This window comes from Neofelis nebulosa, chromosome 4 (genome assembly GCF_028018385.1).
Source record: "Neofelis nebulosa isolate mNeoNeb1 chromosome 4, mNeoNeb1.pri, whole genome shotgun sequence".
Lineage (NCBI taxonomy): Eukaryota > Metazoa > Chordata > Mammalia > Carnivora > Felidae > Neofelis > Neofelis nebulosa.
This window is the reverse complement of record NC_080785.1, coordinates 100,689,523-100,702,418: the sequence shown is the minus strand read 5'-3', so window position 1 is coordinate 100,702,418 and position 12,896 is coordinate 100,689,523. Positions and strand designations below refer to the sequence as shown.

The following is a 12,896-nucleotide window of genomic DNA, read 5'->3' as shown; positions in this document are numbered from 1 at the left end:
TTTCTTTTTAAAGACAATAACAAGCATTCTAAATATGAAGACCGTTGGAACACTTGGTTCAGAGAGTTCAGGTTTGAATAAATGAATAAATATGCTGTGTCTTTGGATGGACGATCTCAATTTAAAAAATGTCAAGTTTTTCAAAAGCAGTTATAGACTTGATGCAGTCTCAGTCAAAACCTTAGTCTTTTTTTCAAACTTGACACATATAATCTTGGCAAAGATTTTTAGAATCAATATGTATCATCAAGGTCACAGGGACTCAAGCATTTTGGTATATGATTACTTACATGGTGAATTGGTACTTTCCTTCTGGAGAAAAATGTATCTGGAAAGATCAGTCACAGGGCTTTAGATTGTGTGGCCCACTTGTGCTTGAAGTAATATTCCTGGGAGGAGATTCCAGAAAGATCAGTGGGAAGTAGGCCCAGACCCATGCTTATTACAGAGGTCATCCCTAACTTGGAAATACTCAAATGACCAACAGCAAGGAAGTTACCTAATGAATGTGTTAAAATGTTAAAACCATACAGTGACTGTTACACAGCTTCTAAAATCAAGTTTTAATGAAACTAGGTAAGATTCAACACATAATATAATGTGAAAGATACAGGACAAAACATTAAAGTCAAAAATATAGGATATAAAACTTTAAATCAATCTGAGATACTTGCATAAAAAAATGACAAGAAATATATGAAAATGTACATCCGAAGTCAAGATGTAATGATTATTTTTAATGTTTATTTATTTTTGAGAGAGAGAGAGAGCAGGAGAGAGGCAGAGAGGAAGAGGGAGACACAGAATCTGAAGCAGGCTCTAGGCTCTGAGCTTTCAGCACGGAGCCCGACGCAGGGCTCAAACCCACAAACTGCAAAATCATGACCTGAGCCAAAGTAGGACACTTAACCGACTGTGCCACCCAGGCACCCCAAGATGTTATGATTTTTAATTGCTTAATTATTTTGTGTGTATAATTAACATTTATATGGTGATAATTTATTACTTTTGTTATATTGGGGGGAAAAAACACATCATTTAAAATTTCCCAGATTTAAAGATAGTCCAGTGACAGGCAACTCATGACAGAGAAAACAAACTAACAAACAAATAAAATATATTAAACAAATAAAAACAAAAAGGCAAGGTAAAATAATGGTGTATGATTGTGGAGGTCATGACAAATTAAAAACATATACACACATACATGTATGTGTACATGCACATATTTACACACACGTGCACACGTGTGTGCACACATACATTAGAAGTGCTAGCATGGAAGTAGGAATTCTCAGAAATTCTAGTAGCATCGAAGTTAAGAACACTGCATCTTATTTCCTGTGAGCTGGATGGATAATCTGATGGTCAAATTATTTTTTTTTTATTTTTCTGAACATAACGAGTATGATCTTGATAAATTTATTTTGATGAAACTAATCAAACTCATATAAAGTCCATAAATTACATATCATGCAATCATTTTCCTCTCAATAGCATGACTCATTCGGCCCCCAATTCAGAGGGATTTCAGAGTGATGAATAATGGTGCAGTCATTGGGGCTATCAAGGAAAATTAGTACCCCGGAGGATTTATAAGTGATAATTATGTTTTATTTAATATGTCTTTTAAAAAGCCTGAGAGAGCATTTTTGCATGAATTTAGAACCCTATATGTATAAAACAAACCCAAGACAGGTTAAACTCTTGGTGTTTGAACTAAAGCCAAAGGTAAAACTAGGCGTTAGGATTCCCTATTCCGTGAAGCTGATGACTGTGGAGCTGTTGAAAAGTAAACTGCAAGAAATTACATGAAGAAATTTTATTAGCTTCACAGACAAAAATACTTTAATAAAGATTAAGTAATGCAGTCACTCTATATTTTAAAGTAGACAGGTCTTAGGCATTGCGCAATGAGGGGGTCTATTATGGGACTGCTTTTTTTCTTGTTTTATTTATGTTTTGTGTTATAGACACAATCTCAGCAACATCTTCTTCAGCCCTGGAACACATTTGAGCTTTAATTTTTCTGATTAAATAAGTTTATTAATTTTTCTCACTTCTTTTAGCAATGTAAATGGTTAATTTGAAAAACCCTACATGTAGGGAGCAAATAATAAGATCGCCAAGTACTAAATAGAAAGAAAAACCCTTTAGAATGTAAAAACTCAGTTTCAAACAATCTGAAAATATAAGTATTTTATAAATATGAACTATGTCTAGATATTTTTGGTGTTAATGCAGTGTCTAAATATTGTATTTAGCATGTAATTACAGAGAGAGAGAGGGAGAGAGAGAGAAAGAGAGGGGCAGGGTGTGAGCAGGGGAGGGGCAGAGAGGGAGACACAGAATCCGAAGCAGGATCCAGATTCTGAGCTGTCAGCACAAAGCCCGACGTGGGGCTCGAACTCACAGACTGAGAGATCATGACCTGAGCCAAAGTCTGACATTTAACCCACTGAGCCACCCAGGCGCCCAAGTTACATGATTTTTTATGTAATTCAGTCAATCTATAAGAAAAGAACCCCAGGCCCCTTATGTATTAATGGAGAGAGAGGATTAGAAATTACAATTGGACCATCCTTCATTACATACTATGACAACAATATTCATGTATTTAAAATTGTATTTAATAACAAATTATGTTTAGGACATTTGGTAAGCAGTCCTGGCAACTACATATTTTTCTTGTATGCACATGCCTTGATAAAGGGGATTTTTAATGCTTCAACTGTCTCTGTTAATTACATAATTCTGATGGCTAAGGTCATTTCTGTTCTGAGAATAATTTGTAAAACATTATAATTTAGATAATTTTGAAATGGCTGGATTAAGGAAAAGGATAAACCCATGGGCTCAAATTTAGAAAATATATGGGTAAAGTCTCAAAATATGTTTCTTATGTTAAAATAGGTGTGTTTTCTGAAGCTATATAATTGATGTTTTTCTAAAAAAAATCTTAACGTTTATTCATTTTTGAGAGACAGTGTGAGCAGGGGAGGGGCAGAGAGAGAGGGAGACACAGAATCTGAAGCAGGCTCCAGGCTCCGAACTGTCAGCACAGAGCCCGGCATGGGACGCAAACTCATAAACCCTGAGATCATGACCTGAGCCGAAGCTGGACGCTTAACCGACTGAGCCACTCAGGTGCCCCAAGGTTTTTCTACATCCTATTGGCAGTAGGTACTCAAATAATTTTTTCCTCAAAAGCAAACATTGCTGTACAATTAAAATGGATTTTTTTAAGATTTTTTTTCCCAAATGTTTATTTATTTACTTTTGAGAGAAAGAGAGAGAGGTAGAGAGCAAGGAGGGGAGGGACAGAGAGAGAAGGAGACAGAATCCCAAGCAGGCTCTGTGCCAATGGCACAGAGCCAGATGTGGGGCTCGAACTCACAAACCATGAGATCATGACCTGAGCCTAAACCAAGAATTGGACGCTTAACCAACTGAGCCACCCAGGCACCCCAAAGGTGATGTTTAAATGTAGGCAAATTACTGTGTAAATTTTGTTGAAATCTTTACTTTTCAATTTATGTAAGAGGATAAGTGAAAAGTGAAATCACGTTTCCGCAGCTATTTTTCTTTCCTTGTGTTTCCTTGACTTCTGTTTCTTCACTCTGAGTGCCGCAGTTGCCATTTCTCTAAAAATATGAGATGTGTTTCTTTGACGAGAAATTCTTCTCTGGTGATGTTAGGGGAAGGGTGATCTATAACAACAGATTATTTCACCAATTAGTGAGTGATGGCTCAAATCTGAAAATACAGCTTTCTTACCTCTTCACTTAGTAGTCAATAATTCTAGCTGTTGTGCGCTCTTATTTTTTCCTGTTTATTTATTTAGAGAGAGAGAGAGAAAGAGAGCATGAGAGCTGGGGAGGGACAGAGAGAGAGGGAGAGAGAGTAGGGCAGGGCAGAGAGAGGCGGAGTGGGGGGGAAGGGAGAGGGAGAGAGATGGGGAAAGGGGCAGAGAGACAGGGAGGGAGAAGATCCCCAGCAGGCTCTGCTGTGTCAGCATGCAGCCCAGCATGGGGCTGGATCTTAGGAACCGTGAGATCGTGACCTGAGCCAAAATCAAGAGTTGGATGTTTAACTGACCGAGCCTCCCAGGAGCCCCTGTGGTGCTCTTTGTATCAGCTTCCTCACTCAGGGCAGACAGTCATAGCCCTACCCTGACGCAAGGTCATTCCACATTGATCCCAGTTGTCTTCATAATTTCCTCTCTTACATTCCCCAAGTTGAATGTGCTTATTTAAGCTCTTTGGGAAAGGTGGTGTTGTTCAACAACACTGTCAAACTGCAACAAAACCACGTGTGTGTGCAGTCCCTAACAGGGGGTTTGTGATCATACCAACAAGATGTGGATTAATATCTACCTTTGCGTCATGAATAAAGAATATGCTAGTTAATAATGAAAACATACATGCAGGAAGGATAGTTAAACTCCGTGGGTAAAGAGTTGCCAGCCTCTCCGCAGCATTTATTTATATACTGGTGGATGTGACGCTAATAATAAATCATTCTTATTCATGCATCAAAGGAGTTATTAAATGCATGTAGTATTAAAAACCTCACTCTGAGAACATTTTGTTTTCCACTAATTTATATTGTTCTCCATTCCATTTTGTCAAAACAGCTCATATTTCCAAATATTTCTAATAGGCAGAATTGAGAGAGTCTAGAGTTTTCAGGCATGAAGAATCATGGGAGGAAATTATGATGCAAATTACCTTTTGGAGTGAAACAGAACTGGTTTTGAATGTCTGCGGCACCACCCACTGGCTGGGTAAACTCAGCACAGAGAGTCAGGTCCTTAAGTAGCAAAATGATTATCGTAACTTCATGGGATCACAAGCAGAGGTCAAGAAATAACAAACGTTTAAGAAATATTAGCTGCTGCCATTGTAATCATCGTCCGGTCTGCACCCAAAACAGTCTTACCCGGATGAATGAGTTACAATGAAAGTGGGTTGTGAGATGCACTATGGCCTTAGCAGGTGGGAGGCACCATCGCTTTATATGTTCCTTCTCAAGTCAGCGTACAAGGTAGGTAGAAATCCTGAAATCCTGCCAAGGCTAGATTCTCCAAAATTCTGTGGTGAATGGCATATCATCTCGTCAGTCAGATCTTGAGTACTTGGGCAACTGCACTTCCCACCACCCCCCACCCCCCACCCCCCCAGCTCCAATAAGAGGCCTCATAGCTAGAATAGAGGTGTAAATTTGCTGACGGGAACGCAGGAAAGGAAATTTAAACAGCTAACCTGCCAACATGCTGGGGCACAGTAAAATAGGCAATTTATGTATTAGGTCAAAATGAAGCACACTTCTTTTAAAAAATGGATTTCTGGAAGAAATTGGCACTGGATCTGTAAGAATTCTAATAAAAAGATATTCTTTTCAAAAAATTATAGGATAAAATCATTCTATTATTTGACCTTTCCCCTTAAATAGTGATTTAGTATGTGCAAACCTGAATAAAAATTGCATTAAAAGCTAGCCCAAATTTTCTCACACAGCTATTTTCATTTCTTAAAACTGGAATCTGTAATAAAAGAGAAGTATGTCAAAGGGTATGTCTGTTCCCAGAGCTGTAACGGACACTCATTCTTTATAAACTTGGCCTCCTTACAGACAAAAAAAAAAAAAAAAAAAAAGGTATTTGACAGTTGCTTCCTTTTTTTATTGGAGCATTTTCATTTTTAGGTTTGTTCAGATGATAAACCTTGCTAATATTCACTTTCACAAAATAAAGACTGGAGTAAGACCGTGGAGCCACACAACTGGAGACAATTTGTTTTCTTTCTCTTTTCTTGTTCCTTTTAATTCCTGTAGATACTCAAACAAGAGAAAGGAGAGAATTATGCCCAAATTTGTAGACAGATGCCCTGAATTACGATTGTTCTTCGCATCTAAACCAATGAAAAGTTGTACTCACATAGGAAATTAATCCATCAGAAAATATTCACGGCCAAGGAAAAGTGGATATTTGAAGAGCTGGTAAAATTGCGATGGGATAAAGTGTCTAGACAGTTGTCTAAATGCTCCACCTGGTTCTTTGAATTCAATACCCATAGCCTCTTCTAATGCTTTTTCCTGGTAGACAAGTTAACTTTTTTGGCCCTAGGCTATCAATCTGAATTTAAAAACTTGGAAAAAAGAAGTTCGTTAAATTTTTTTAAATGCTTATTTTTGAGAGAGAGAGACAGAGTGCGAGCGGTGGGGAGGGGAAGAGAGAGAGGGAGACATAGAATCTGAAACAGGCTCCAGGTTCTGAGCTGTGAGCACAGAGCCCGATGCGGGGCTCGAACTCACACACTGCGAGATCATGACCTGAGCCAAAGTCGAACACTTAACTAACTAAGCCACAGAGACACTCCTGGAAAAAAGAAGTTCTTAGAAAGAGGAAGGCATGGAAGAATGATGGTGGAGTCACCTTTTATTCAAATGTTTAAGTTAATCTGGATGAACCTTCAAGCTGTAAAAGTCTATGAAACGAAAAGGTTAAAATATTATGTCATAGGACAGTTGGTACACTATACAGAGCAAAACAAACTTTACTTGTTATTAATATTTGGGAAAACTAAAAGTCTGATGATGTTTTAATATCCAATATTTATCAATTTAGAGTTGGGAAAGAAACTTTAGATCAAGCTTTTTTTTTTTTTTTTTTGCTCTGAAGTATGTTACGGCCAGTGCATTTTCTCTGAAAAGATTAGTGTATATACAAATAATAGCTTCACATCTTGATGTAACAGATGTGGAGACCATGGAGCAAGGTTGTTTGCCTTAGGGAGTTTCAGAAAAAAAGGATGTCCTTTTTACAAATTTTTTTAATGTTTTATTTTATCTTAGAGAGAGAGAGAGGGAGAGAGAGAGAGAAAGTGTGCGCGAGCATGAGCGGGGGAGGGGCAGGGAGCAAGGGAGACACAGAATCCGAGGCAGGCTCCAGGCTCTGAGCTGTCAGCACAGAGCCCGATGCAGGGCTCGAACCCATGAACCGTGAGATCATGACCTGAGCTGAAGCTGATTGAGCCACCCAGGTGCCCAATCCTTTTGTTTGTTGGTTGGTTGGTTTTAACATTTATATATTTAGAGAGAGAGACAGAAAGAGAACGCGTGCATGCGTGTGCACAGGGGAGGGACAGAGAAAGAATCCCATGCAGGCTCTGCGCTGTCACCACAGAGACTCACTTGGGGCTTGATCCCACAGACCACCTGACCCAAAATCCAGAGTCAGACCTGTTTCTGGGCAGGACGCTTAACCCACTGACTTGTGTCCTTCTAAGCTGATCTGACTTGCCTCGCTGTTCCTTCATTTCTGTACTTTACCACCTCTCATCCATGTAACTTAGGGTGAGTTATTCCAGGTCGCTGAGTTGCATGTTCTTGACCTGTTTGTCTACTATACAGAAGTGTCTAGAGGGCGAACTAAGACAATGTATGCAAATTCCCTGACACATCGTCGAGGCCCCGATGCACGGTAGTCATTTTGGGAATTGATGTGAATCGAGAAGAGTGATGCCGCGTTGTTAAATATGCCCAGTGCCTTCCAGCCTCCTGACCGTGGGTGCCGGAAAGAGATGGCAGTACAGATGGACTAGTTTAAAAAGGAAGGTGCTAACAGGGAGCTAAGTTCTTCCATCTGGCAGACACCTCAGAGGGGCAGGGCACACTGTGCCGTCTGGAAAGTTGCAGTGAGTGAAATGAGGCAGGAAGATGCAGGACTGAGCTGAACCCGACAGTGGTTCCCACCACGAGGGAGAACCGGGCACCATCTGCAACGGACTGCGGACAATGCCAAGGTCTCACTGCCGTGCCCTGATCGGTAGTTTTTCAGGTCGTTTTGTTTTTTTAAAAGCAATGGAGGGAATTTTTTGTTCTTCTCTGAAATAATAATTACGGTTAAGATAAAATATTTGAAGCCTTTTCTTTTTTTTTCTCTTTTTTCCTATTTCTCCTCAGCCAGACTCGTTTGTCACAGTCAGCCTCTTGAGAAATGCCTGCTTGTCCACATCTCAGTGATGGTGATGCGACAATGGGTATTGCATGAGGTCTAAAAAGAGCTGAGAATTGGAAGCTAGGTTCCTGCACTCTTTAGACGTCTAAGAAGATTTCTTAGACTTTTCCATTTGCAAAAATGGAAAAAATGTCTTGCCTGTCTTACAAAGGCGTGGGGAATTACACCTGAGAGAGCACCACGGAAATCTTTAAGCATAAAACCAAAAGGAAGTCGTCATTATTAAATAGAAGTGAAAAGACATTACGAAATGGCATTCTGAGTCATAGAGAAATCTTTAAGTTCTATTAGCCTGCTCTTCATCTGGGCATGTTCTCTTGTGCATTTTCTTCACACAATTGAGATAATGGTATCTCTCTTCTTTACAGCGTATTTTGTGTTGGGCGCAAAGTTTTAAAATTCTCCAGGCATTGTTTTAGGCATTGAGAGTCGTAAAAAATTGCTAAAGTTTTGCCCCTTGCCTTTAATGAGCTTGCAATGTAATCCGTGAGATAAGATATGAATATAATGAATTCTTCTTTCAGGGGTCAATGTAAGCCATATTAAGGCCATTGGAGAGGCAAAGCCAATACACTGTGAAGTTCAGAGGGCGGGAGATAACAGCTAGCTGGTGCGGACACACAAAGTGGATGCAGGGTTTTTGAGGGGAAGAGTGGCTTAAATTCATGGTCCTATGAGGAAATAGCAAGTTAACCTGCTTCTGGGCATAAGGCAAAAGAAACCAAAGAAAGCAAAATAGGCAGTCCAGCACAATGTCATACTAATATAAATAATAATAATAATACACAAATGGTCGCTAGGCTCAATTTTGAAAACGTAGAACAAATACATATCTTGTTTGGGATCTTAGAAATGGGGGGGAGCAGAGGAAATTAGAACTCAGGGCTCCCAACGCCAGTCCAGGCTCTCATTACTTCACAAAAGTGAGATGTTTCTATCGGTGAAGATAAGAATAAAGCATGATGAGTGGCCGAAGTTTGCTTTTTGCAAAATAATAATAATAATATTAATAATAATAAAATTAACACTCTAGAGAAGAGCATAACATGTTTGGTAATAATGTAGTACTCAGAATAGTGTACATCTGAATAGAAAGGACTATGACGATTATTTGTTAAAACTACACAGGACAAATGACAGCATTTAAGAGTCTTGTATTTTACTAAATCTTTGGGATTACAAAGATAAAGGAGCACATATCTCTTCATTCAAGACGTAAAACAGAAAGAAGAGAAAAACGATCAGTGATTTGATGATAAAATTGCTGTAGAATCTAACGTACAGGGGGAAGGAGGGATGTTTTACAATTGGCCTGACAGCAATACATTTCATTTAATAGAAATATGCTAGGAAATGCATGTACCTAGAGCAGATGAATGATTACGAGCTGAAAAACAAACAAATGCAAAAACAGTACCATGTTACAATGGCACATTGCCTATGTGAGGGCAGTTCAGAAATTTAGTAGCCTTAAAATACTCTACAGTCTGCAGTTGAGTTTCTTTCTAATTATACTACTTGTGTCAATCTTGTTTTAACTTGCACATGCTGGACAGAGTATGGTTGGAAGTGTTGGGTCAAAATGCAGTAGCTGTTCCCTTCGTATCTTTTGGGGAATGGTGGGCTTAGACATCTCCTCTGAAGGGTTGATTATTTGAGAAAGGGGCACCATGGTACACACACAGGTTGAGCAAGTGTGAACCAATTTGCAGTGACCATGCTGAAAAGGAAACTATTACTTCACACAGTACCTTCTCTGAAGAGTGAGTTGTTTTACTTGGTTTTACTGCTCTTAGCATTTTTTAAACCTTTATTCAATACCCGACATACTTTGTGTCACGTCAAAAGCAGTTAGCTATTACTAAAGGAGTCATGTAATCATTTCTTTCCTTTCTTTTTTTTCTTTCCTTTTTTTTTTTTGATTAAATGAGTCCATGTCAAAGAATTTCTCTTCAAAAGCTAACAAGAATATATATTTAATTTTGGAAAGCTCTGATGGTAACGGTTCTACGTAGATTGACTATATTTCCCTTGCATGATCTTTGTGGTTAGAGCTGCACATGACCTACGCTATCACTTTTGCATTTTTGAACCTTCTTACCCAGCCTGAGTGAAGGCACTCTCCGGAGACTCACCATTAACCTCGGGGTCTTCAGGCACTAGGTTTCTGTGTGGAGATACTGTGTTAAATATATGGCTCACTTACCAAACAAGACGATCAATGGCAGTGACCTAACCAAAAAATGGTAATTTTGGCCTACTAAATGTGAGCATGTGTTTTTGCCTCAATGTTTATCATTGCCAATGTGGACCTGAACACGCGTTAGCAGAAATGTTCCAAAGAGTGAATTTCCCTACCCTTATCCTTTCGAACGGTTTCAACCTTTCTCCAATAAAAAAAAAAAGAAAGAAAGAAAGAAAGAAAGAAAGAAAGAAAGAAAGAAAGAAAGAAAGAAAAAAGAAAAAAATAGAAAGACAGAAAAAAACAAAAACCAAAAAAAAAAAAAAATAACAAAAAAAAATAACGAAAGAAAATACTTTGAGCCTCATCACATTTTTGTCTTCTTACAAATAAAGGTATTTCATACATAATTAGCTAGAAGCTTACTGTATAAAATGCATGAAGAATAAAATGCAAAAATACAATGTAGTTCTCCCTCTTACATTTTCCCCAAGCTCTTTCAAAAATTTCCAACTCTTGATAGCACTAACTTTTCCTCAGATCTCCAAGATAAACAATTAAAAAAGATCTTTCTCTAGAACAAAATGCCCCTAACGCACCCATCCCAGAACACAATTCTCCCCACCCATGAGACGCCTGTTGCTCTCAGTGTTGGGTATACTCCTGTGGTTTTGTGCTTATGCGGTAGTAAAACAGGTTACGTGTGTTTTCGGTACCAATAGAGGAATAACGGAATGACTATAGGGAATGATCCATAAAGAATTCCTTGAGGGAAGAGTATTTGGATTTGTTCCTCTCAGTGTTCCCAACCATGGGATGGCATTGTTTGAAAACAGACAAAACAAACAAGACCAACTTCCCGGGACTGAAATACTTTGTATGTGTTGTTATTTGCAGTGCATGCCAAGACATTCATGAGCACCAGAGCCAAGCTGGCGAGCTAATTAAATATATATATGTATGTGTTTAAAACAGCCTAATAAGGAGCATTGGAAATCTTCAAGATGAGCGAATATCTTATAACTTCTTCCGCAGGTGCAAGGATGATAGCTACAAGCCATGGACTTTCTGTCCTGCTTCTTGTTTGTGGCTTTGTGAAGGGTGCTTTGCTTTAATCTAAAGTGCTGACTTTTTTCCAATATCACTTTCTCTTCTTAAAGCAAAGAGCAAATCGCCTGTAAAATCTACGGAGCGGACAGCAAAGTTGACCCTAAACTCCAAGCACCATTCTGCACCCACTGTTCTCTAATTACCTACCCAAGGAGCGCCTGCTTCCGGAAGCATAAACGAAGAGGCTATCACACGCTTTGTTCATAACATTTTCTTGGGCAAATCACTGATCTTTTATTTCAAGAAAATTAGTGTGAAGTGATAGGACATTTTCTAATAGCAAGATCTATTTTTTGTTTTCGTTTTTTCTCTTCTTTCGGCTGCTTAAAGCATCATCTCGCTGACTGCTCAGGGGTTGGCCCGAACGTCATCGATATAGTAAATATTTCCTACGGATACCACTGATTTCCTACTAAAAGACACATTATCTGCAGGAAGGAAACAGAAATCAAAAAGCTACAGAACATAAGCTATCATCAAACGAAATCCCCATCTTGGGGCAACAACAAAATCATCAACACTGCGTGTCAACAAGGAGAACGTTATTTTAAATAGGACATGATAAAAGAAGGATTTTTTTTTAATTTTCTTTTTTTTTCCCTTGGATTTTTTTTCTCCTTCTTCTTGATTATAGTTTTTGTTCAATGGTGGCAAGTGCTGATTACGGCCAATCCCTGTCAATCCTGGGAGGTTTATATAAATACATTTTGAGTGTTCTATATTTCAATGTATTTTAATTCATTTTGCAATTCCTGTATATGCAAACTTGACAAATTCTGTAAATTGCTTCTAGTATGTGTGATATAACTTCAAAGTAGGTAGACTATGACCCTCATGCAAGCTGATTTTTATCATCATATATATAAATATATACATATAGAGATCTATATGTTGGGTCACCAACCAACTTTTTTTAGATAACACATTTGTTTTTCACTTATAATTCATATATTGGTGTGAATTTTGTAATGCATTGTTTCATTCCACAGGTCTGACAGCTGCAGGTGGTCTCTGTTGCCCTCTGCTTCCTTCTGGAAAATGCATATTCAAAATTGTATTGGTCTCTGATAAATGAATTACTTTTCTTGTGTGTATGCTGTGTTGAAATTTGCTATGTTCCTTTATATATGGTGTTTATTGAGGTTTGAGGGTCTCTTGACTCTGAAGAATGTACACTTTCTGGTTTTGACAGCTATCCCCACATGATTATCATCATTATTGTTTTCAAAAAGCAATGTTGCTTCTAGAAAATTTGCCTTGGAGGTGAATGTGGAGAAGGTGAAGTGGTCACCATGATTCCCTAAATTCATGGAAGAACACTTCTCGCTGTGGCTAAAAATGCTGCTTCCTTTGACCTTTATGAATTTTTGTAGATTTGTCATTCTGTTATTTGCTGCTAATTATATTTTAATGCCTCCTAATTAAAAATTAAAATTTGGTTGTTGGCTAAATATAATATGCAAAAGATGACTGCGAGTCTCCAACTAAAGAAGATAGTGTGTTCAAGTTTTCACTGGTTGAGTGAATTACAATTTTAAATATTTCTTTCTTATTTTTTGGCTTTATGATAATTCAGATTATTTC

General features: G+C 38.3%; 1 protein-coding gene across 3 annotated transcripts in view; it reads left to right on the top strand.

Annotated features, from left to right (window-relative positions):
* The window catches only part of VSTM2A (V-set and transmembrane domain containing 2A), a 28,674-nt gene that overhangs the window by 15,070 nt on the left and 708 nt on the right, over positions 1–12,896 (top strand). Inside the window, exon 5 of one of the 3 annotated variants that reach the window (XM_058725520.1) lies at positions 11,238–12,896. This exon is cut by the window's right edge and continues 708 nt beyond it. In XM_058725520.1, the coding sequence (XP_058581503.1) occupies positions 11,238–11,317 (80 nt within the window). In that variant the 3' untranslated portion in view covers positions 11,318–12,896. The other 2 variants (XM_058725519.1, XM_058725521.1) reach the window with 2 other exon arrangements.